The 26,940-nt window shown below is 42.0% G+C and overlaps 1 protein-coding gene across 1 annotated transcript; it reads right to left on the bottom strand.

Moving 5' to 3' along the window:
* On the bottom strand, nucleotides 134-26,359 carry OLAH (oleoyl-ACP hydrolase). Its single transcript, XM_013968428.2, is given in 8 exon segments — nucleotides 134-1,487; nucleotides 2,338-2,420; nucleotides 8,066-8,193; nucleotides 9,093-9,130; nucleotides 9,133-9,191; nucleotides 11,740-11,878; nucleotides 21,559-21,689; nucleotides 26,199-26,359. Coding segments are annotated over 8 exon segments (870 nt in total). The 3' UTR covers nucleotides 134-1,356.

Here is a 26,940-nt window from a genome sequence, read left to right as displayed (position 1 = left end):
TATTTTCGCTTTGTTAAAAAGAAACAATGGGGACTTCCCTGGTGGTCCAGTAGCTAAGACTCAGAGGTCCCAATGCAGCGGCCTGAGTTTGATCCCTGGTCAGGGAATTAGATCCCACATGCTGCAACTAAGACCCACTGCAGCCAAGGAAATAAATAAATATTAAAAAGAATGATACATTCTAAAAAATCCCCCTTGTGTGCATTTCCCTTAATCTTACTCACTAAGATTCTCTATATACTATTTTTAAACCAACAAAAACACAACCCCATATTATGTGATCCCAAACACATCTGTGCTTTAGAAGGTGACATTTTAGTGTGTCAAGCTGTGTCAAGCATTTGAAGCCGTAAGGAAGAGACACTGGTTGCATGAAGTAGGAGCTCTGTTGTGAAGACGGAGATAACAAATCAAGGTGCCAATTGAACACATAGGATTCCGAGAGACACACACAGTTTGGGACTTGGCAGAGATGGCGGGACCCACGTAGCCCTGGGGATCTGGTGCCTCTCCATCCTGGGCAGTAGGCATCTGTGAATCCTACCAGTGGTGTTCTGCCGTTGCTCTGACTCAAGTCATTCTCCTATTTAATTTTTTCCCTTTTCTTTCCTGTCTGTTTCCAACTGGTGTGCTTTCTTTCTCTGTCTGGTTCAGATGATCACACACGAAGCTGAGGCAGCCTGTTGGGTCTGGCATTTGTGCGTGACCCTCTGTACGCCAAGGGCTAGACCCCAAACAGTTGCCCTGAGTCCCAGTTGGTCCTTGCATAAAGAGCAGCAGGAACACACCCAGACAGCAGGCAATCCAGCTTGGAGGATCGCCTTAGAAGAGAACCTAAGAAGGCTGCGGGCATTCCAGGACTTGGCAGGACAGGCAGCAGTGATTATTCGGGGCTGTCTTACTTTAACAGTAGGCTACATTTCCTCACTGAATGGGGCACATTTCAAAAGGTGAGATCAGGCTTTGGGCCACAGTGTGTTAATGAAACAGTCATTTCGTCTCAAGCACTTCCCCTGTCTGTGATTTTCACTATCAGAATAACCAAAAGGAAGAAATGAATCATTGACCAAGCAGGAATTTCATTGACAAACCTTCCACAGATGAGACTCAAATGAGATTCTAATACAAAGAAGAAAGACCCTCCCGGAAGTATTCTTGACCCATTCGTCTTTCATCCCCCAGATACGTAAATGCTCTGTGGGGAAATACATTTGTAGATAACACATCACCCTGACAGCAGCAAATGTATCATTTTCCAATCTCTGAAACAAACTCCTAAGCTACTCTGAAAAACTGGAGATGAGTAGCAGACAATCAACTGGACTGTTTTAAGGCCAAGAAGGGGGGAGATATCTGTCAAGAGGCGAGCACTGATAGTTCTAGAGTCTTGGTTAGGTAATTCTTGATGAAGCTTATGTTGGAAGGTTCCAGAAGATAGAAGTGGCGTCCTGGAAGCACAACACTTCCACTGGTTACATCTTTCCAGGCTGAAAAAACAGAATTGTATTTAATAACAGATGACGCCGCCACCCACATATTTACTTCCGGGTGTTACTTTTCTAAGAGCGCACTAGTGGTAGGGTTACTTCCATGGGCTCATGTTCCGTGCATCCTGAATTTTTAATCTCTCAGAGACCTATCAGTACACAGCGGTATCACCTGCCTTCTCTCATTTTACACACCCACTGACATCTCTCCATTTACACTAGATAAAACTGGGACCACTTTTCTCCTCCATGTAACTGCCAGTTGAGTTTTGTTGTTGTTGTTAACACTAATACTTTTGTTTGGCGTTTGTGCCCTATACTGACCAGACCATTTTTATACAAGTGAATTGTTTTAAAAAGACACTTACTTGAAGTATGGCAATAGTTTAAGGATAAAAAAGAAGCATGGATATTACATATCCCCTTGTAGTGTATGAAAAAAAGTGTGTGACTGGATTTATGTACTAGTACAGGACGTTTTAAAAAATCAGATCTTTCAATTCTGGTTTCCTCGGTGTGTATGCCCAGAAGTGGGATTGCTGGGTCATAAGGCAGTTCTATTTGCAATTTTTTAAGGAATCTCCACACTGTTCTCCATAGTGGCTGTGTTTGGGAATGCATGTACACCCGTGGTGGATTCATGTCAATGTATGGCAAAACCAATACAGTATTGTAAAGTAAAATAAAGTAAAAATAAAATTTTTTTTAAATTAAATAAAATTAAATTTAAAATAATAATAAATAAAATAAAAAATAAATCAGATCTGTGCTGTAAGGCATGCCAGCACCTCTGGCATAGAAATCATCAGATATCTCAATGAAACACCTCAAACCATCAAAATCATTTCACCTTCCATAACCACTGGTATATCTTCAGATCCAGAAAAGCATGTTATGTCACAAGAAAGATGAGTCTTAGAGGGTGTGTCACAGCTGCAAATATAAAGGAGCCGGTTAGTAACATTTCATAATAGACACCCCCTAGAATCTTTTCCTATTAATAAGCTCATTTAAACCAAACAAGTCCTCACTTCCTTCCCTTTTACTGTTTACAGCAATACAAACATTTTATTTTTTTTAATCCATGGCACATATACATGTCAGCACCTGTCTGAGAGGCACTGTGGTCCAGGTTATTTTCCAAGATCTTCTGGCTTCTAGAACAGTCAGGTGCAGTCAGGTGGCACCTGGGTACCCAGTCCAACACAAAATGGGACTAGCTATATAGTATCTTTAACTGTCATTTCCCTGAAATGGCCACCTCTCTATCCCCCAGCCCTCCATTGTTTGGCAGAGGGTTCCTGTGCACAGAACAGAAGCAGATTTATGGACATAGGGCCCCTGAGTTGATTCTGCTGATTCTCAGTTTCATCACAACAGCAGGAAACCATTCGCTGAGCTGGTGCTGGGTGCTGTGTTAGTCCCTAGGGACACTTGGGTAAGCACGGTCCCTTTCCTCCTGCTGCTTAGAGACTGGCTGGGGAGACAGACATTAATGAAGTCACCAGACGATTGAACAGGTGAGTCACCAAGTTCAGGGTGATCTGTGAACACTTGACAAGCGGGGGTGGAGTGACATCAAGCAGGGACTCCCTGGAACATGGAGTTAGACTTGAGATCTGAATAGATAGGAAAAACTTGGCAACGGGCAGAGAGATGGTAGGGGAAGAGGGACCAGGTGAGCACAAACCAAACGGCTTTTGTTCCATGAGTGAATGGAGAATTGGGATAAATTGAGGTCGAAGAAGCAAGCGAGAGGACTTCCCTGTGGTCCAGTGGTTAGGACTCCAAGCTTCCAATGCAAGGGGTGCAGGTTCAATCCTGGGTCAGGAAACTAGGATCCCACATGCAACATGGTGTGCCCAAAAAGAAATAATAATAAGCAAGCAAGGGCCACGTGTAGGTCTCCTGAAGGGATTTGGTCATCCTAAGAGAGTCAGGAAGCCACCAGGAGGATTTAGTGCAAGGCACATCATGACTGGACTTGACAGTCATCCGTTTTGGTACAATGTGTGGAGCAGACTGAAGGGGACAAAGGATTGTCTCTTTCAATAGTCCGGGCAAGAATTCCCACTTCTGCCTGGAAAGTAGAAAACCAGGAGCGCCACTTGTAGCCTAACAAAGAAAAAAGCCCTACAAACTGCAAAACCATAAATTCTTGAACTCATCAGGAAGCTGAGTTTGCAAGGCAAACCAGAAACCGAACTCCAAGGAAAATTGGGCCCTTCTAAGGAGAGATGGGTCACATGGACTGGCTCATGTGGGCAGAGCACAGGATGAAGGGGTGTCTGCTGTCCATGTGGGTGAGAAGGAACCAGCTACAAATGTTCAGGTGCTGGGGACCAAGCATGGGGTGATGTGTCAGATGCAGTTCACACTGACTCACAGGCTTCTGTCCATGGCACCCACTAGGGGTTCATGAGAAAGACTAGGAACAAGGCAAGAGGTCAGAAATAGCCCTCTCTCCAGGGCAGGTGGGCAGCAGGAAATTGGATGTGACCATCAGATGGACACTAACCCTGCCCCCAGTCAAGTCCTCCCCTCCTACCAAGCGGAAATCTCAGTTGCTGGAGCAGGGGCATCAAACACTCCCCCTCCACGCCCCCCCCCAGGGCACATGGGAAGACCCACGGATGTAGGGGATGGAAGCATAAACCCTCTACCCTGGGGGAAGGAATGGGAAGGGTCTTGGGCCCCCTGTGCTGTGCTTAGTCACTCAGTTGTGTCTGAATCCTTGCAACGCCATAGACTGTAGCCTTCCAGGCTCCTCTGTCCATTGGGATTCTCCAAGTAAGAATACTGGAGTGTGTTGCCATGTCCTCCTCCAGAGGATCTTCCCAACCCAGGGATCAAACCCAGTTCTCCCACAGGCAGGCAGATTCTTTACCGTCTGAGCCACCAGGGAAGCTCAAGAATACTGGAGTGGGTAGCCTATCCCTTCTCCAAGGGATCTTCGTGACCCAAGAATCAAACTGGGGTCTCCTGCGTTGCAGGTGGATCCTTTACCAGCTGAGCCACAAGGCCCCCAATTCTATACAAAAGCCAAGGCAAAGTCTTCTACTACTGGGGAGGGACTGGAAACTTCCACCCAATACCCACCAGACCCACCCACAAGGCCTAGACACCGAGGACCTGACTAAGACTGAAGCTGAAGATTGGCTCGGATGTCCAACAGCTCCCCTTGTTACCTCAGAGGCTAGCATCACACACAGGGAGCCAAACTACAGCTGTCAGTGGGGAGAGCCTAGAGAGAGACAGAAAAATTGAGAAAAATTCTCCAGTCCAGTCTCCACAGTAAGCACACAGTAACTTGGGAGAACCATTGCCCTGAAGTGTACCCATAGTAGCAACAAAACTGAAACTCAGCTCAGCTCCAGTCTGGACTGACCCAACTCCCCACATTCATGGCCTGCCAGAGGAGATGTGCTCAAATCATAAAATATATTTATGTTAGTTTCATGCATGATATTTTTCAATAGAATATCTGTTTTATGCATGATACCTAGCTTTAAATTAAAAAAAGATGATCAGACACAAAAAGCAAGAAATGACTCCATTGTCAAGGGGCAAAGTAATTAAAAGAATAACATTTAAATGGGCTTCCCAGGTGGCCCAGTGGTAACTTACCCACCTGCCAAAGCAGGAGACATAAAAGACTCCGGTTCAATCCCTGGGTGGCAAAGATCCCCTGGAGGAGGCCATGGCAGCCCACTCCAGTATTCTTGCCCGGAGAACCCCACGGACAGAGGAGCCTGGCAGACTAGAGTCCATAGAGTTGCACAGAGTTGGACATGACTGAAGTGACTCAGCACACATGCGCAAGACTCAAATAAGACCCAGATGTTGGAACTGTCAGACAAGGGCTTGACAGTCGCTATGATGGAGATGCCAAAGGGTTTCACAGGAAAGATGGACATATGTGAACAAATAGGGAAGTTCGCTAGAGAGGTGAAGACTGCAAGAGAGACTCCAAAAGAAATTCTAGAAATAAGCAGGAGCAGCAATAGGGCATTCCTTTGACAAGCTCATCAGTAGATTTGATACAGCTGAGCAAAGTCAACGTGAAGATGGTTAATAGAAATGATCCAAAGAGAAATGAAAAGAAAAAAAAATTTTAAAGGAGAACATCTGAGAGCCCTGGGACGATGACAGACAGCCTGACGTGTGTTGTCAGGGTCCCAGAGAGAGAAGAGGACTGTGTGTGCGTCCGAGTAGGACAGGAGGACAGCTTGAGTGAAGTGGAGCTGCAAAGCCTTCCCTCCTGCCTCGGATTTTCCTTTTGACCTCCAGGCTTTGAGCCTTGGGGGGTGGGTGATAGGCAAGGAGAGGGTGGAGGGACACTCCAGGCCTGATTTCCTGTATATTGGGAAAAGTTGAGTGCTGCAGAGAGGTGGAGAGAGGAAAGCAGACCGAGGAAGGGGAAGGAGCAGAAGCAGAATGAAGAGAATCCAGAACAAGCTTAGGACATTTGAGATTTGAAGAGAGGATGTGAATCGTTGTAAGTAGCTCCTGAGATTTGATTCGCTGTGGAGAGGGTAAGACTGTCAAAACACTTTTTTTTTTATTCTGCGAGTGGAATATCCTTGTGAGTGACTTATTTTCAGTCTGGGGGAGGTTTCTTTTGAGAGCTCTTGAGAGTTTAGCTAAACTGCTTTATAACATTGGTGCCTCAGCAGCCATGCTGTGCGGCCAGGCAGTGTGTGAGAGCCTGGACCTTACACTCAGCCCTGCTGGAGCACGTGCAGAGTCACAAACAGGTGAGTTCCTGTTGTGACCCTCCCCCAGCGGCCTAGGTGACAGCTGCTCTGGGCCCCCTAGAGCCTTCCCTCGTGTACCTTTTAGATAAACCTCCCATGAAGTTTACCAAAACCAGCTCTTTGGGGTTTGAATTGACCAATCCGGACTTAGCCGGGGAACCCCAAAGCTCTCCACCCACGCCTAAGGGCATGTCCGTCAGGTCCAGCCACCTCTCTGCCTGCAGTCGGCCTTGACCTCCCCATGCGGCTCCACTAGGTGCGCCGTGGACCTCCTCCACGACCCATGAGTCATGAACTTCTCTATTTCAATTTCTCTCGGGGTCTGTTGTTGAACCTTGGCTCCCTTTCCAACACTCAAGCTTCTTCTTAACAAATGTTAATTCCCCAAAGTCACCAGAACCTCTGGTAGTGAATTGTTGGGTTGGATTTTTTTAAATCGAGGGTGGTTTGTTGTGTGCCATATCCACGGCATCTCCTAAACATGACTTCCTTGCATCCTCACCCACCACACCTTGAGGGATTTACTCTCAGCATCCCTTCCTCTGAGAGACGGGACCCTGGGTCCAAATCTCACAGCCACTAGGCCAGGGGTCTGGATCCTGGTGAACAGCCTCCACAGAAGGCATGTTTGTACGAGACTTAATTAAAAAGCAGCTTTTGCCTACAGTATTTCACTAATGTCCATAGTGCTCTGGATTGCATTTCCTTTGGTGCGGGTAGGGGATGTCAGACTTGGAATGGTGTTTCTTGGATTCTGACTCTGCTAAGCCAGGAAGACAGACAGCACAGCCCTGTGGGGACCACATTTGCTCAGACGGTTGGGGTAGAAATGGAGAGAGATGACAGACCGGGGCAGCTAGTGGCCCTAATGGTGGAATAGAGGTGGGCATTGGCGTGAATGCAGAGATGTGATAAACATGAACAGGATTGTCCCTGTTCTCAAGGTGCTTCAGGTCTGCTCCACTTTTTTTCTTTTTTAAAGCTATTTGTATAAACTTCTACTCACAGGCACTGCCTGTGGAGGCCCTAGGTTCAGCTCCGGGCTTTGTGGCAGAAAGAAAAGGAACTCAGACCAGTGTGTCCAGCTCCTCCCCAAAGGAGACAAGAGCCAGACAAAATTGAAGAAATGCATGATGGTATATAATAGTGACTGAGGGCCAAATGCTGGAGGTTAGAAAAGGGAGAACCTTGTGGTTTCAGTTTATTAGGGCCAGTATCTGGAACATTAGGACTTCAGTCCTATTAGAAGAATCATATGTCAATGAGACCTCTTAGGAGACAAGAATAGTCAGGTGTCATGGAGCCAAATGAGTTCTGGAACAAAATTCCCCCAAGAAGCAAATCACTCCCTTGTCCTGAATCACCTCCACATATTTAATAAGTAGGGATCCCCTTCTGCTGTTCCCCTAAGAAGATGAGCATCCTTTGACATTAGTAATTTATTCAACTAATGTTTTTTATGTGATAAAGCATACTGGATTGGCCAAAAAGTTCATTTGGGGATTTTGTAAGATCTTCTGGAAAAACTCGAACAAACTTTTGGCCAACCCAACACACATTGAACCACATTTTTTAAAAAAGATAAAGATGCCCTGTTCATCCTTGATTGATGTAATTTCCATGCCCAGGCTTCATTTGAAGGCGGCAAAAATATCACAGGTGGGCCTCAAAAGAAAACAAGTCAAACTCTGCCTTCCTGGATAAGCGTCCTCAGAGAACAGCCAACCTGCGTCTTCCATAGATAATTTTTTAAAAAAGAGAGAGAGAAAACGTGCCTTAATGACTTGGATGGTATCATTCAAAATGTGAAGATCTGCTAACACTCTGGTAACAGATTCTTGACTCAGTTCCTTGTCATCAACAAAATCCTCAGGCATGCCTCCCACTTTCTTTAGTGCAAAGGCAATTTCTTCTTCACACAAATCATCTTTGAGGAAACGAATTTGGGCCTTTGACATGAAACAGTAAAAACATTAGTCTGACATTTCATTTAAAGCACCTGTTCAGACACTGAACGCTCTCTACTCTGCCTTTTGGTGACTTGAGAATTCTCTGATCAGGGCTTCCCTGGTGGTCCAGGGGTTAAGAATCGGCCTTGTGGGGAGAACAAGATGGCGGAGACCTAGGTGGAACGCAGAGTACGTCTCTCTCCAGGGATACGTCAGGAATACACCTTCAGACACAGAAGTGCTTACAGAACATCACCTGATGGCAGACAGGAGTACCTGACCACTGGACAAGAATCTGCCTTGGTAGTGCAGGGCACACTGGTTCAATCCCTGGTCCAGGAAGATCCCACATGCCGCGGAGCAGCTAAGCCTGTGTGACACAACTGCTGAGCCCACGTGCAGCAACTACTGAAGACTGTGAGCCCTGGAGCCTCTTTCCACAGCAAAGCCCCCGCAATGAGAAGCCTGCACCACAACTAGAGAATAGCCCTGGCTCTCTGCAACTTAGGGGAAGCTGTGCACAGCAATGAGGACCCAGCACAGCCAAAAACAAACAAACAAACATTTTTTTATTAAAAAGAAAAGAATGATCCAGTTAGTTTGCTGAAAGTTCTCTTTTGACTCAGAATGGAGGAAAATACACTTAGAATCAATAGTTTTCATCGGAGATGCCTGGGCCAGTGCAGGCACTGACCAGGAAACAGTTAAAGTGCATTTCAGAGCAAAGATGAGAAGATGACAGTGAAAGAGATTTGAGTGTTTCATTAACCAATAGTATCTTTTATTCATCACCGTGTCTACTGGATCAAAACTCACCAGAAAGGAAAACAATGACTTGATTTCCCCACTGCACTTCTCTCCTTTCCACCACCCTCCCTAAGGAAAATGAAATTACTTACATGAGGAGGGCTTATACTTGACACAAATAAATGTACTGTTCTAGATTATATTTTTCTTTGAGATGTAGCACAGTAAAAAAAGCAGTATAAGATCCCATACTACATTTGGGGAAGAAAAACATGATAATAACTATTCAACAAAACTCATGGTAATACATCAGAAATCCACAAGAACAAGCATAAACACAGCAACGATCAAGAAACAGACCAAAGGAGAGCTTACATTAGTTGAATAATAGCTAGCTTATTTGTAAATGGTAGGTTTTCAATGATTTGCAGCCACATCAGCAGTGTTTCAAGACATCCTAGATAATTCAAACTAAGATTGAGTACTGATTTCCACCATGTCTTGAAATTAATTTAAATTTCCTTTCCTCCCTGAAAGATAAATGTCACTATGTATTTAATATTTATCAGCAGTTTTCAAGGTATAGTCTGGGGACTTGCAGGAGTTCCTGTCACCTTTTCAGGTGGTCTGTGAGGTTAAAGCCATTTTTAGAATATTGCTAAAATGTTTCCCTTTTAAACTCTCTCTTTTTTTTTTATGAGAGCATAGTTGAGTTTTCCATATACTACGTATGTCATGGGTTATCAGCACAGTTGGAATGCAAAAGAGAGAATCTTAGCTGCCTTCTAATAAGCCAGGCATTAAATGTGTGCCAAAGTGTAAAATAGTGCCACTCTTCCCACAGTGCTTTTTTGAGAGAATATAGTCTTGCATAAAATATGTATTCTTTATATCAGCATATAAGGGGATTATTAATGTTAAATATCTTGAAAGATTCATAGTTTTATTTTCTAATATGGTAAATATTGATAGATAAACCACACATAAAATCTCGTTGATCCCCTCAATGCACCTAGAAGTATTGGGTTGACCAAAAGGTTTGTTCGGGTTTTTCCATACTATATTACAGAAACACCCAAACAAACCTTTTGGTCAACCCAGTATTAAAGTAATGCCAGGAATAAAAAGTTTGTGAACTGCTGTAGACATTACGTAGTTATGTTTTGTAGACAGTATTGATCGAGAGCATTTTTTTGCAAATATCTTCAGGCAATGAACAAAGGAAACTCAGTTCCATGGTCATTGCTGCTGGAGTGTAAACTGAAGGTGATTTGGAAATTTCTATCAAGTGCTCTATCAGTGTGTATATCATTAACCTAAATTCTGGACATGTGATCCTTAAGAAATTTATAAGAAACGTATACTAAATTTTCTACAAAAAATGTCATCAGAGTGCTTTTATAACAGAAAAAAAGATAGAAATAAGTATTATCTTAAAAGGAATTGACAGTCATCTTGCAGTAATAGCAGATCTCCATAGCAATAGTTTAAGTGGGGGGAATAATTAGGAAGAAATATAAAATAGGATCCCCACATGCAAAAATACTATGGAGCCACATCAAAATTCTGAAGGATTATCTGGGATAATGGATACTACGATTTTTCTTTTCTTTTTTTTTTTTTTTTTCTCAATCGTATCTGTGTGTATATATAATTCAGGAGCCAAAATGTACTGAGTCCTTACCATAATACCAAGTAATTTATGGTTATTATTCATTTAATCCTCAGAAATGGAGCCATTATCATTCAAGTTTCACAGAGGAAGAAACTTAATTCAGAAACCCAAGGAAGTTGCCAAAGGTCGAACTGAGTAAGAGGCAGACAGAACTCTGATATTTATGACTTAACCTTAAAATTCTACAGCTTAGTGTCAGACTTTATTTTTGGGGGTTCCAAAATCACTGCAGATGGTGACTGTGAGCCATGAAATTAAAAGACACTTACTCCTTGGAAGAAAAGTTATGACCAACCTAGATAGCATATTCAAAAGCAGAGACATTACTTTGCCGACTAAGGTCCGTCTAGTCAAGGCTATGGTTTTTCCAGTGGCCATGTATGGATGTGAGAGTTGGACTGTGAAGAAGGCTGAGCGCCGAAGAATTGATGCTTTTGAACTGTGGTGTTGGAGAAGACTCTTGAGGGTCCCTTGGACTGCAAGGAGATCCAACCAGTCCATTCTGAAGGAGATCAGCCCTGGGATTTCTTTGAAAGGAATCATGCTAAAGCTGAAAGTCCAGTACTTTGGCCACCTCATGCGAAGAGTTGACTCATTGGAAAAGACTCTGATGCTGGGAGGGACTGGGGGCAGGAGGAGAAGGGGACGACCGAGGATGAGATGGCTGGATGGCATCACAGACTCGATGGATGTGAGTCTGAGTGAACTCCGGGAGTTGGTGATGGACAGGGACGCCTGGTGTGCTGCGATTCATGGGGTCGCAAAGAGTCAGACATGACTGAGCGACTGAACTGAACTGAACTAGCTTAAGAAATACATACTATTTATATCCTTTTAAATTTAAAAAATAAATAGGATATATGTTGCTGCTAGAGTCTTGATTTTACAAATCTTAATGCTTTCTGCCTAAAAGGCAGATTGTACAGACTGGCCAATTGTAAAAGCCATGGCTGCTCGGAGTCAATCATTCTTTCAAGCAGTGACAAAACATCAAAACCAAACTAAAACAACATTAACCATGGATCTGTGGTGGAGAAAAGTCCCCCAAATGTTTTTCAAAACAGAGGTTTAAAAACAACAACAACAACAACAACAAAAAAAAATTTTAAACAGAGGTTAAATACCTGTGGCCAAAAAATGTGAAATTTTCACCCTGGATAACCGGCAGCCGGGCACAGGCAATTTCATCAACCACCTGATGCATGTCACTTGCAAAATGTTCTTCAAACCAGCTTTCTCTCCCAGCAAGCCGCATGGCATGCACTGGAAGTAAACGAAGACAGTTAACGTGTGCAGATGGCACGAGGGTTGTTGTGATACTGTGAAAGGGCTTATGTTAATATGATGGGAAGAGTTTCAAAGATGTGAATAATAGTAGTCAAATGTAAGGAGAGAAACATTTTAGAATTTGCTGAGTAAATGAACACAAGCTACAGCAGACTACATATCTGAAAAATACTCTCCAACATTTAGAATTTTTGAAAAACATTTAGAAACACTGGATGAATCACATGTGTGCAGTTTGACTCACAATAAGGTAAATGGTATAACTAGAAGAGAAAAAACATAAGAGGGAATTTAAAATTCCAGTCATGAGCCTGTGCTAACAGAATGACTGTCTACGGCTTCTTCTTGTTCAGTCGCTTAGTTGTGTCTGGCTCTTTGCGACCCTGTGGACTGCTGCACACCAGGCTTCCCTGTCCTTCACCATCTAACGGAGCTTGCTCAGACTCATGTCCATCGAGTTGGTGATGCCATCCAACCATCTCATTCTCTGTCATCCCCTTCTCCTGCCTTCAATCTTTCCCAGCATTAGGGTCCTTTCCAATGAATCAGTTCTTTGCATCAGGTGGCCAAAGTATTGGAGATTCAGCTTCAGCATCAGTCCTTCCAATGAATATTCAGGACTGATTTCCTTTAGGATTGATTAGTTGGATTTTCTTGCAGAACAGGGGACTCTCAAGAGTCTTCTCCAACACCATAGTTCAAAAGCATCAATTCTTCGGCGCTCAGCCTTCTTCACAGTCCAACTCTCACATCCATACATGACCACTGGAAAAGCCATAGCTTTGAAGAGACCGACCTTTGTCAGCAAAGTAATGTCTCTGCTTTTAAACATGCTGTCTAGGTTGGTCACAGCTTTTCTTACAAGAAGCAAGCGTCCTTTAATTTCATGGCTGCAGTCACCATCTGCAGTGATTTTGGAGCCCAGGAAAATAAAGTTTGTCACTGTTTCCATTGTTTTCCCATCTATTTGCCATGACGTGATGGGACCGAATACTATGATCTTTGTTTTTTGAATGTTGAGTTTTAAGCCAGCTCTTTCATTCTCCTCTTTCACTTCCATCAGAGGTTCTTGATGAGGTTCCTTTCACTTTCTGCCATAACAGTGGTGTCATCTGCATAACTGAGGTTACTGATATTTCTCTCAGCAATCTCGATTCCAGATTGTGCTTCACCCAGCCAAGGATTTCACATGATGTACTCCGCATATAAGTTAAATAAGCAGGGTGGCAATATACAGCCTTGATGTACTCCTTTCCCTATTTGGAACCAGTCCATTGTTCCATGTCTGGTTCTAACTGTTGTGTCTTGACCTGCATATAGGTTTCTCAGGAGGCAGGTAAGGTGGTCTGGTATTCCCATGTCTTTAAGAGTTTTCCATAGTTTGTCATGATCCACATAGACAAAAACTTTAGTGTAGTCAATGAAACAGAAGTAGATGTTTTTCTGGAATTCTCTTACCTTTTCTTTGATCCAACAGATGTTGGCAATTTGGTCTCTGCCTTTTCTAAATCCAGCTTGAACATCTGGAAGTTCTCGGTTCATGTGCTGTTGAAGCCTAGTTTGGAGAATTTCGAGCATTACTTTACTAGCGTGTGAAATGAGTGCAATGGTGCATAGTTTGAACATTCTTTGGCATTCCCTTTCTTTGGGCTTGGAATGAAAACTGACCTTTTTCAGTCCTGTGGCCACTGCTGAGTTTTCCAAATTTGCTGGCATACTGAATGCAGCACTTTAACATCATCATCTTTTAGGATTTGAAACAGCTCAGTAGGAATTCCATCACCTACGCTAGCTTTGTTCATAGTGATGCTTCCCAATTCCCACTTGACTTTGCACTCCAGGATATCCAGGACTCTAGGTGAGTGATCACACCATCATGGCTTGTATCAGGAGTATAAGACACCAAGTTTCAAGGGTGGCTGAGAAGGACAAGCATTGAAGTGCCTTAAATTTATGGGAAAGGCAGATAGACCAATTGCACAGAATCAAGAGCTTAGAGATAGACGACACACATGTGGGAACTCACTTTATTTTTTTAATATAAATTTATTTATTTTAATTAGAGGCTAATTACTTTACAGTATTGTATTGGTTTTCCCATACATCAACATGAATCTGGGGAACTCACTTTATAACTGTGTTGACATTTAAAATCAGTGGGAAGGAAAGTGTAGGTCTCTGAATAACCAAGTCAGCCGATTATTCATGTGCAATCAAGAAATACCTAGCTCTTACATGATATAGAAAAGTCAATTCTAACTTAAATATGACAAAATACTTAAAAATTGAGAGAAGAAAATATTGGCAAATAACTGTGACTGACAGGGTATACTTTTTGGAGTAAGCTGTAAGAAGTGCAAACTTTAAGAGAGATAAACTTGACTATATTAAAATTTAAGACTTCCATGAATCAAAAGACAACATGTAAAGAAAGAGGTGGCATCAACTGGGAAAGACATTTTAACCTGCAATACCTAAAAAATTAGGGTCCTAAATATGTAAAGAATTTCTATACATCAATAAAAAGAAGAGAATCAAATGGAAAAGTAAGCATAAGAATCTGATGAGAAACTCACAGGAAAGGAAGCATAAATAGAAATATGAGTTTGAGCAAACTCCAGGAGATTGTGAAGGACAGGGAGGTGTGGCACGCTGCAGCAGTCCATGGGGTCTCAAGGAGTCGGACGCAACTGAGCGACTGAACAACAACTGTGCATATATATGAAAAATGCCAGTCTCACCTATAACAAGGATTGCTCCATTTAAAATCAGAGTAATTTATCTTGCAGTTGGAAGTTGTACCTCTCTGAATTGGTTCTTTTAGATCCCACATATAAGTGATACCATATAGTATTTGTCTGACTTATTTTACTTAGTCGGAGAAGGCGATGGCACCCCACTCCAGTGCTCTTGCCTGGAAAATCCCATGGACAGAGGAGCCTCGTAGGCTGCAGTCCATGGGGTCGCTACTAGTCGAACACAACTGAGCGACTTCACTTTCACTTTTCACTTTCATGCATTGGAGAAGGAAATGGCAACCCACTCCAGTGTTCTTGCCTGGAGAATCCCAGGGACGGGGGAGGCTGTTGGGCCGCCGTCTATGGGGTTGCACAGAGTCGGACACGACTGAAGCGACTTAGCAGCAGCAGCAGCAATGCCCTCAAGGTCCATCCATGATGTTGCAAATGGCAGGATTTCCTTTTTGTCAGCTCAGTATTAACTATTATTTCATTATCTATCTAGATATCACATTTTCTATATCACTCATCCATCAGTGGACACTTAGGTTGCTTCCATGTCTTGGTTATTGTAAGTAATGCTCTAATGAACATGGGATGTGTAGCTATCTCTTTGAGATAACCAGTTTTGTTTCTTTTGCTATATACCCAGAAGTGGAATTGCTGGATCATATGGTAGTTCTATTTTTAATTTTTTGAGGAACTTCCATATTGTTTGCCAGAGTAACTTCACTAATTCATATTCCTACCAACAGTGCACAAGGGTTCCCTTTTCCCCACGTCCTCATCAACACTTGTTATCTTTTATCATTTTGGGAACCGTCATTTTAACAGGTGTGAGGTGATAGCTTGTGGTTTTGATTTGCATTTCCCTGATGATGAGTGATGTTGAGCATCTTTTCTTGCACCTGTTGGCCATTTGTAAGTTGTCTTTCAGAAAATATCTATTCAGTTCCTCTGTTTATTCAATTTAAAAATTGTTGTTTTTTTGGTATTGAGTCGTATGAGTTCCTTATATGTTTTAGCTATTAACTCCTTCTTAGAGTTTTTATTTGCAAATATTTTCTCCCATTTGGTAAGTTGCTCTTTCATTTTGGTGATTCTTTTGTGGTGCAGAAGCTTTTTAGTTTGGAGTTATCTCATTTATTTATCTTACTTTTGTGTTTGGGCTGTAGGTGTCATCTCTGAAAAATCATAACCAAGATTAATGTCAAGGAGCTTTTTCTTTGTTTCCTTCTAGGAGTTTTATGATTTCAGGTCTTACGTTTGAGTCTTTCATTCTTTTTGAGTTAATTTTTTGAGTGAGTGGTGAGAGTGGTCTAGTTTCATCCTTCTGTGAATATCCAGCTTTCCCTGCACCATTTATTGAACAGACTGTCTTTTCTGTGGGCTTCCCTGGTGGCTCAGCTGGTAAAGAATCCACCTGCAATGCAGGAGACCTGGGTTCCATCCCTGCATTGAGAAGATCCCCTGGAGGAGGGCATGGCAGCCCACTCCAGTATTCTGGCCAGGAGAATTCCATGGACTGTATAGTCCATGGGGTTGCAAAGCAACCAACAAAACTGAGCGACTTTCATATCACTCTCGTCAAAAGTTTGTTGACTGTGTATTTGGGAGGTTATCTCTGGACTTTCAATTCTATTGCATTTGCCTGTTTTTATGTCAATAGGATACTATTTTGATTACTATGAATACATTCTAGGGATATAACGTACAACATGGTGACTATAGTTAACAATATTATATTGCATATTGAAAATTGCTAAGAGAATAGATAGAAAAATTATCACAGGAAAGATAGCTGAAACTATTTGAGAGGATAGATGTTAACTAAACTTACATGTTGATCATTTCACAATATATACATGTCAAGTTATGTGGTTCAGCTTAAACTTATTCACCATGTGCGTGTGTGTGTGTGTGTGTGTGTGTGTGTGTGTGTGCCCGTGCTCAGTCACTCAGTCATGTATGACTCTTTGCAACCCCGTGGACTGTAGCCTGCCAGGCTCCACTGTCCATGGAATTTTTTAGGCAAGAGTATTGGAGCGAGTTGCTATTTCCTCCTCCAAGGGATCTTCCCGATCCAGGGACTGAACCTGTGTCTCTTGCATTTCCTGTCTTAGCAGATGGATTCTTTACCACTGCGCCACTTAGGAAGCTCCAAGCTTATCCAGTCATTTACATCTCAATAACACTGGAAATAATAGAACAAAATCAGAATAATTTCATGTACAGATTGGCAAAAAAATAAAAGCCTTGGCAATAACAGTGTTGTCAAGGATATAAAGGGATATGAATTTTTGTGTGCTGGTTTGGCAGTAAAAATCTTTGCAGTTCTTTTGGAGGACGATTTGAAGTAGAGACATTCCTATTCCAATACCCAGAAATTCCACCTTTAAGGATAGACTTTTACCCATGCATGCATGAACACATACAGTTGCCCCTTGAACAACAAGAGTTTGAACTGGGAGAGTCCATTTATATCCAGAGTTTTTTCAATAGTAAGTACTACAGTACTACAAGAAATGCAGCTGGTTCATTCCACAGATGCTGAACCCTGAAAACAGAGGCCCAGCTACTCGTTATATGTGGATTTTCAACTGTGCAGAGCTTCATCATCCCTAACCCCTGCACTGTTTAAAGGTCAACTGTATATGAGACTGCTCGCAGAAGTTATTACACATAGCAGAAAAAGACCTTAATCCCTATAAACAGAAGACTAGACACATATAGTCACACAGTGGAATAATATATTCCTAGTTAAAAGCCAGTGAAGTAGAGAGTCACATATCCAAGGGATGAATCTCAAAAAAACAGAGGAGAAAAAAGCAAGCTTCAGAGGAACATTTATAGTATGTTACATTTATATAAATTCAGAAAAATATGTGAAATATATATCTTAAACTGTCAACTGTTGATTGAAAACCTCATATGAAATTACCTTCAATAATTTGTAAAATATATTTATATATTAGTAGCAGGACTCTCTTCTTCCAGCGCATGGGTTTTGGGGAGACTTCCATGGCAGAGCGTTGTTACCTGGAAATGGAGAGAAAGGGGCTTGGAAAGCATGAGGGAGCAGAGTTGTAGTGGCTGAGAGAGGCACCTTGGAAAGGGAGGGACGTCCCTTGCAGACCTGATGGCAAAAATAAAGAAGGAAGTGGCTGAAGAGAAGAGCCCTACAGATGCCAGGTAGCATCAAAGAATCAGAAGAAAGAACCCCGTATTTATAAACTGCACTTCACTTATAGTGACAGAAGAGGGCACCCTTGAACTAATAAACAGGGTAAGCAACTAACCGGGTGGTTTGCTTTTTCTTACTTTTTTTTTTTTTTTTTAATTTCCAAGGCAGTTTAAATTCATACATGGTTCAATATTCAAGAGGTACAAAAAGGCTTGCAATGCAAAAATCTCTCCAAATCTTTCTCTTCAGTTCAGTTCAGTCGCTCAGTCTCGTCCGACTCTTTGCGTCCATCAAGTCCGTGATGCCATCCAGCCATCTCATCCTCTGTCATCCCCTTCTCCTCCTGCCCCCAATCCCTCCCAGCATCAGAGTCTTTTCCAATCAGTCAACTCTTGCATGAGGTGGCCAAAGTACTGGACTTTCAGCTTTAGCATCATTCCTTCCAAAGAAATCCCAGGGCTGATCTCCTTCAGAATGGACTGGTTGGATCTCCTTGCAGTCCAAGGGACTCTCAAGAGCCTTCTCCAACACCACAGCTCAAAAGCATCAATTCTTTGGCGCTCAGCCTTTTTCACAGTCCAACTCTCACATCCATACATGACCACTGGAAAAACCATAGCCTTGACTAGATGGACCTTAGTCGGCAAAGTAATGTCTCTGCTTTTGAATATTCTAGGGGCAATCAAAGGTATCAATTATTAACATAAGCCTTGAAAGGTATTTTATGCATATGTAAATGTAAGTTCATTTCCTTCCTCATCCCCTCCTTACAAAAATGTAGCATTTCAGTCCCACTGTTTTAGAACTTGAGTTTATTCCTCAAAACATCGCGAAGTTCCAGAATGACCTGTTTTTGTGGGTCAGGAAAATCCAACGGACTTCATCATGAGTAGAAGTAAGCATAACACACAAAATGAAGAAAGTAAGAGTCAAACTAATGATTTTCAGCTAATGATTGAACATGCTTTTTAAAAAGCTCACAGAGCAAAGCAAACAATACAAAACTCTAGTATAAATTCAAATGAGAAATTGCAGATATGAAAAAACACTATAACTCAGAAATTTAACATCCTGAACAGAAATAGACAGTTGCACAAAGGCTGACAGAATACTAGAAAGAAATTGATTAAAGGGACAAAAATGATTTTTAAAATGACTGAATGTTGTCTGTGAGGTAATAGATACAATGTATTTAAATGGATATGGAGGATAGGAATAAACGAGCTGGGAATAAGAAAACAAAGAAGGAAGGAAAAGATCCCAAAAGAAGGTGATAATCATAAAAGGCAGAAAGTATTGCAACACAGGAATAAATGGCGACTCTCAAGAAAGGTAAACAAAATAAAATACTGGTAAAGAACTAATATTTGAAATTATAATCCATGTAAATGTCCCTGAAATATAATGACATGAAACTGTGTGTGGAAGATAATTGAGGAAGCTGGGTGAGGGATAGTTGAGAACAACTTTGCAAATTTTTCATAAATCTAAAACCATTTTAAAAATAGTTGCATTTTAAAACGATTAATAGAGATCTTAATCAAAAGTAAAAATAAAATCTGAAGCAAATATTTCAAAATAGTAGTATTGCAAAGACAGTAGTAATTGATACTTGATGGTTGGTTTGATTATGCTATTGAACCAACTTTCTAGTTCTGAGAAGTACATTACACAGCATTATAAATCAACTGTATTTCCAATAAAAAATTAAAGAGAATATAATTCAGCCATAAGAAAAGAATGAAACTGCCATTTGCCACAACATAAATGGACCTAGGACCTAGAGATTGTCATCTCTAGTGAAGATGACATTTACTACTTCAGACACTTGCTTCACTCAGAGATTGTTATCTTCACTAGTGATGTCAGTCTCTGAGTGAAGTAAGTCAGACACAGAAAGACAAATATATGGTATTGCTTATATGTGAAATCTAAAAAATCATAAATGAACTTATTTACAAAACAGATGTGGAGTCACAGGTGTAAAAAAAAAAAAACTTATGGTTACCAAGGGATAAGAGGGGTATAAATTGGGAGACTGGGACTGACATATACACACTACTAAATATAAAATAAATAATAACCTGCTGTACAGCACAGGGACCTCTACTCAATACTCGGTAATAGCCTATATGGGAAAAGTGTCCATAAAAAAAGAAAAAAGAGAAAACAGTGAATCCAGGTATAACTGAGTCCCTTTGCTGCACACGTGAAACTAACGCAGCATTGTAAATCAACCATAATCCAATAAAAAAATTTGTTTAATGTCTTACAGCAGAAAAATCCTCTCATTGAACAGGTGGGGAAGCTGAATAACACACACACACACAGTACCTGTTTGAAGGGATCATTGAACTGCTGGGGCAACCTGGACCTCCCTGAAGAAAGGAAAATTCTGGAGAAGTGAAGTACGATTTCTCCAGCCTCTTTCCTGTTGTAGAGATGTGTAAATTACCTGGTACAGGTTGCAAGTTCCGGACGGCAGGTGGAGGCCTACTTTTTCTTTTTAAATTTCTGTTGGAATATAGTTGCTTTACTTTTAAGAGGCCAAGAAGTCAGCAGCACTGTATGTATTCCCACAGGGCTAGAGAGGGAAAAGTTGGAAAAGTGCAAGTTGCTCAGTTGTGTCTGACTCTGCAATCCCATGGACTATACGATCCATGGAATTCTCCAGGCCAGAATACTGGAGTGGGTAGCCTTTCCCTTCTCCAGGGGATCTTCCCAACCCAGGGACTGAACCCAGGTCTCCTGCATTGCAGGCGGATTCTTTACCAGCTGAGCCAAAAGTTAGAAAACAGTGCTGCGATGTCAGCCAAGAATTAGATGCCATGACCTCAGATATAAGGGACTTCCGTGGTGGCTCAGACTATAAACAATCTACCTGCAAGGTAGGAGATCTGGGTCTGATCCCCGGGTGGGGAAGATCCCCTGGAGAAGGAAATGGCAACCCACTCCAGTATTCTTGCCTAAAGAATCCTATAAACAGAGGAGCCTGGCAGACTACAGTCCATGGGGGTCCCAAAGAGTTGGATACAACTGAGCGACTTACAGTTTCAGAGAGGTAAGAGGTACAGCGTTTTGTCCGTCAAAGCTTTCGACTTATATTAAGCTACCCATGTCAGGGAATAAGAAAATAAAATCAGAAAATGAGTGGTGTTTAATTCACTTTCATGCTGCTGTGAGAAAAAAATTCAAGTTCAAGGTCCACCAATAAGCTCAGTGGTAAAGAATCTACTTGCCGAAAAAAAAAAAAAAAAGAATCTACTTGCCAATGCATGAGATGCAGGTTTGATCTCTGGGTCAGGAAGATCTTTTGGAGAAGGAAATAGCAATCTACTCCAGTGTTCTTGCCTGGGAAATCCCATGGACAGAGGCTGATGGGCTGCAGTCCATGGAATTGCAAAAGAGTCAGACACGACTTAGAGACTAAACAACAATAAAAAAAGAAAGATAATTCCTAAGACAGATAGGGTAATAGACAGAGAGACAAGGGGCAGAAAAAAGTTGAACAGAGTCTGAACAGAATCTCAGTGACCTATTGACCTTAACAAATGGTATAACATGTTTAATTTGGTAGCAGAAGATAACAGAATTTCTTGCTCTGGAAATAGAAAAATCACATTATTGAACAATCTTGAGTATCTATTAACTATCCCCCAGTAAGGAAACCTGTATTGTTTGTATGTGCATGTTATCTGACCTTGCAAATTACTTACTGATAAAAGTTCACATACCTTCCACAAAATTAGGAATATCTTGGCCCCATTTGGCAAAGTAAGTGGAGCCACCTCTTCCCCAAGGAAAGCAAACCAGCCTAAAAAGTGCATTACGATTCTGGTGTAAGCAGTTCACAACTTTTTCATTCCTAGGGAGAAAATTCAAATATTTAACATGATGTAAAGTCAGTTCCAGAGAAGGCAATGGCACCCCACTCCAGTACTCTTGCCTGGAAACTCCCATGGATGGAGGAGCCTGGTGGGCTATAGTCCATGGGGTCGCTAAGAGTCAGACAGGACTGAGCGACTTCACTTTCACTTTTCACTCTCATGCTTTGGAGGAGGAAATGGCAACCCACTCCAGTGTTCTTGCCTGCAGAATCCCAGGGACGGGGGAACCTGGTGGGCTGCCTCTGTGGGGTCGCACAGAGTCGGACACGACTGAAGCGACTTAGCAGCAGCAAAGTCAGTTCACCTGTCCTAACTGAATTAGGTGTGTTTTAACATAAATTTTTATTCATTATAAGGAGACTGTATTCATATATAAAGGGACTGCCTTTTTTTTTCCAACAAGAATGGCCAAAAAAATTTTTCATGGATTCATTTTTAACAGTATATATAAACTTTGATAGATGTAAGTGAAATAGTCAATTATATGTAATATTTAGGAAATACGTTTCATATGCACATTTAAAAGGGATAGACATGTTAATTTAGAAATCACCTTTTTCCCAATTCAGGGAATAGTTGTATCTACACAGTTTTATCTCAGTGTCTTCATAATTTCAAGTCATCTGTAAGTTTTCCAAAGCATGCAATTTTCACTCCCTTCTGAGAGTTAATTAAATACACCTTTTTGCATCTGCATATAATTGTTGGAAACTTTACCACAATGTCCAGGTATCCTTTCACCTAGTATTCCAGATAATTGCTTTTTAAAAACTTCAATATATATATATATATTCAACATAAATATATGTACAAAACATTCAATATATATACATTGGCATCATCCATAATTTAATACTTCCTGTAAAGTTTACAAATTGATGATTAAATTATTTATAAAGTTATATAGTCTTGTCAAATGTGAGATAATCAACTCTACTGTGGTGATTAAATCTGTCTTGCCTCTCTCTTTTTAAAATTCCCATTTAGTCAGTTGATCTCTGTGCTGCGCTGTGCTTAATCACTCAGTGGTGTCCAACTCTTTGTGACCCCGTGGACTGTAACCCTCCAAGCTGCTCTGTCCATGGGGATTTTCCAGGCAAGAATACTGGAGTGGGTTACCATGCCCTCCTCCAGGGGAGTCTTCCCAACCCAGGGATCGAACCCAGGTCTCCTGCATTGCTGGTGGATTCTTTACCCTCTGAGCCGCCAGAGAAGCCCAAGAATACTGGAGTGGGTAGCCTATCCCTCTCCAGGGGATCTTCCCAACCCAGGAATCGAACTAGGGTCTCCTGCATTGCAGGTGGATTCTTTACCAGCTGAACTACTAGTGATGCATGCCCAGTTGATCTCTACAAGCATCCAAAACTAATAATGATTGAGATTTTTGTCAGCTTTACATGTGTTCTTTAAAGAGGATTTTGGCTTTCATGATAAAATAATAGAACACTACTAATTATGAGAAACTTTACACAAACTTAAGCATAAGTTAAAACCTTTCTTGGGGGGAAGAATAACTTTTGGAGAAAATCTCCTTGGCTTGTATCAGGGCATTTATGTTAATAATTGCTAATTTAAAGAGAAAAAAACAAAAGGGCAATTTTTTAAAACAGATTTTTTAATGTGAGCCATTTTAAGTCTTGATTGAACTTGTTACAGTGTGTTTTTTATGTTTTGGTTTTTTGGCGGCCATGGGGCATGTGGGGTCTTAGCTCCCCGACCAGGGATCAGGCCTACACCCTCTGCACTGGAGGGCAAAGTCTTAACTCCTGGATGGTCAGGGAAGTCCCCTCAAAGGGGTAATTTTAATGTTTTCTTGTGAAGAGGGACATTATGTACTTGAGGCTACATTCCTTCCAACTAATCCTATTATCAACAAACTCACTGACCATGGATCAGCCCTAAATAAGAGCTTCATAGGTATCAACCAGTTACTGGAAAAATGCTAGAGTCGTTTTTTTAAAGGAATACAAAAGCCTTCCATAGTGCCTTCCACAGTTTGGTAAAAACTGCATAGCTAATGGGTGCGTTTTATGAACCTTATTTCTGGAAGCTATTGAAGAGTCTAGAAAAATGATTTGAATTCAACATTACTTTAAAACCAGTCCATATTTTTTAAAGCCAAGGAGCCCTACTTCGGTCTATTTCAATGACTTGCATTCTCATGAACAAAAATGTCAGAATAAGAATAGTCTTGCCATACCTGAAGACTGTGTAATCAGCAGAAATAGGGGAGTTCTATAAGGAAAACAATACAAAACCACAAACACAAAATTAGGTGTAGACACTTTGATCATTGCTGTTTTTTTTTTTTTTCTTTTAGTTGCTAAGTCATTTCCAACTCTTTGGAACCCCGTGGACTATAGCCCTCCAGGCTCCTCTGTTCATGGGATTTCTCAGGCAAGAATACTGGGTTACCGTTTCCTTCTCCTGGAGATCTTCCCCACCCAGGGATCAAACTTGTGTCTCCTGTGTTGGCAGTCAGATTCTTAACCACTGAGCCACCAGCGAAACCATTTGATTATTCGTTTCAAGATGAAACCACCTTTCTTTGCCTTGGGAGTGGGGGTAGGAGCTCCCTTCACTTATTTAGAGCCAGGCCAGTGTCACAGTGGGCCCTCAGAACCCACATTGATGGGGTGCCTGTCCTCCACAGCAACCCACGGCCAAAATCTCACAAGAAGGTAGAGCCTGGGAGGGTAGTGCTCATTGCTGCGAAGCCTGGATGAAGCAGAACGTTCTCATTCTTGGGCTTTCGCCTGTCCTCTGCAGCCATCCAATCTCCTGTGTCACCTGAGAAAAACAGACGAAGACCAAGGGAAGCTAACCTTCCTGAGCCAGTCCTCTGGGTGGAAGCCTTCTACCTGCACTTGCCTTCTCTTTGTCTTCCCCTTCTTCATTTTTGGTTTTGGTTAAATCATAAAATTCTAAGACTTTAGAGTTGAGAGGGATTAGTGATCATTTAACCCACTATCAGCAGCCTGATAGCTCAGTTGATAAAGAATCTGCCTGCAATGCAGGAGACCTGAGTTTGATTCTTGGGTGGAGAAGATCTGCCGGAGAAGGGATAGGCTACTCGCTCCAGTATTCTGGCCTAGAAAATTCCATGGACTATATAGTCCATGGGGTCACAAAGAGTCAGACAAAACTGAGTGACTTTCACTTTCAACATCCTGTGGAAACAAAGAGATCTGAATTCAAATCTGTTGAAAGGACACTCAGGAAAATGACCTGAGTGACTGAAAGTCTCAACGTCCTCATCTGTAAAATAAGGACAATCATAGCATCTTCCTTACATTTTGATTAAATGTCTCAAAAATACTTAGCCTGGTTTTCAGTTCAGTTCAGTTCAGTCGCTCAGTCGTGTCCGACTCTTTGAGAACCCATGAATCGCAGCACACCAGGCCTCCCTGTCCATCACCAACTCCCGGAGTTCACTCAGACTCACGTCCATCGAGTCAATGATGCCATCCAGCCATCTCATCCTCAGTCGTCCCCTTCTCCTCCTGGCCCCCCAATCCCTCCCAGCATCAGAGTCTTTTCTAATGAGTCAACTCTTCGCATGAGGTGGCCAAAGTACTGGAGTTTCAGCTTTAGCATCATTCCTTCCAAGGAAATCCCAGGGCTGATCTCCTTCAGAATGGACTGGTTGGATCTCCTTGCAGTCCAAGGGACCCTCAAGAGTCTTCTCCAACACCACAGTTCAAAAGCATCAATTCTTCGGCACCCAGCCTTCTTCACGGTCCAACTCTCACATCCATACATGACTACTGGAAAAACCATAGCCTTGACTAGATGGACCTTAGTCGGCAAGGTTTTAGTAACCCACAAAACAAAAATGAATGTTTTCTATTAATCCTGGTTTGGCAGTTGGAGAAACTGAGGCCAAGAGACATTAGGTTACTTGCCCAGGGTCACCTGGCCAGTGACAAGTCAGGAATTGGAACACAAGTCCTGTTCATCCTAAGAGCTACTTCCCCACTTTAGCCCTTTTCTTATTTTCTCAGCATCAACAAACAGGCGGACCCATAAGTGGCAGGGAGTGGATAGCACACCTGGGAGGCTTCAGATGACAGAGCCAGGGACACAGACCTCTACTCTACTTCTGGGTGTAAATGGAATCCTGCTTTCACATTTTTGGCCAAGTCATGGATTTACAATTTCACATTAAGCTCACCACCAAGTCAGTACCATTTTATATAGTGAGTAGTTGGTGCCATTTACAATACCTTACAGGACTTCACTAGCAGTCCATTGGTTAAGACTCTGCACTTCCAACACAGGGTACATGGGTTCGGTCCCTAGTTGGGGAAACTAGGATCCCACACGCCGCATGGTGTGGCAAAAACACAAATACCTTGCCCTGGGGACAATGGCCATCTAATGAGCTTTCTCTGAGAAGCCCCTTTCCATGTAAAAGGGCAACCTCCAAAGGCAGAGTGTTAGAGCACCTGGGACTGGAAAGACCCAGACTGCACGCAGTGACACACCTGATTGTCTCAGCTTTGTCTCTCCTCTCCATTTTTTGAGGAAATGGTGCAAAACTGCTCCTCTCAGGAACTTTCTGGTCAGTGCCGAATTCAATACCTCTTTGGATATAAAACCTCTGATCAGCCTTGAGCACACTTTTAAATCTGTTGATTATTTTCATTATTCCAAGCCCTATTTTAAAAAGAGGAGTAGAAATGGATAGAAGCAACATGACAGATGTTATGTTGGAGTCACCTGCCTCAGCTCACATTCAGTCATCAGGAAGTGCTTCCATTAGCTGAACCCCTGCCTAATACAGAGAAAGACAAAGATGAACATTTCTAAAACTCTAGCTAGTAAACACCCTGCAGCCAAATCAAGCCAAGAACACTCAATACTTACTAGAAAATTGGAGTCTGAGGAGAGGTTTGCTTTTAAAATATTGGTGTCTTCATTTTCTAGATATTTATAAAGTTTTAAAACTTAAGGAAGATTAGGAAGTCTTAGAAAAACTTTACTGCTAATACTAAACTTCTGGGACTTCCCTGATGGCTCAGTGGATAAGAAACCACTGCCAATGCAGGGGACATGGGTTCAACCCCTGGTCTGGGAAGATTCTATCTGCTATGGAGCATCTAAGCCCATGCCCCACAACTACTGAGCCTGTGTGCCTAGATCCTGTCTCTCCAACAAGAGAAACCACTGCAACAAGAAGCCCGTGCACTGCAATAAAGAGTAGCCCCCACTCGCTGCAACTAAAAA

This window comes from Capra hircus, chromosome 13 (genome assembly GCF_001704415.2).
Source record: "Capra hircus breed San Clemente chromosome 13, ASM170441v1, whole genome shotgun sequence".
NCBI lineage: Eukaryota > Metazoa > Chordata > Mammalia > Artiodactyla > Bovidae > Capra > Capra hircus.
The sequence above is the reverse complement of the archived record's forward strand: the minus strand, read 5'-3'. Positions and strand labels throughout refer to the sequence as shown.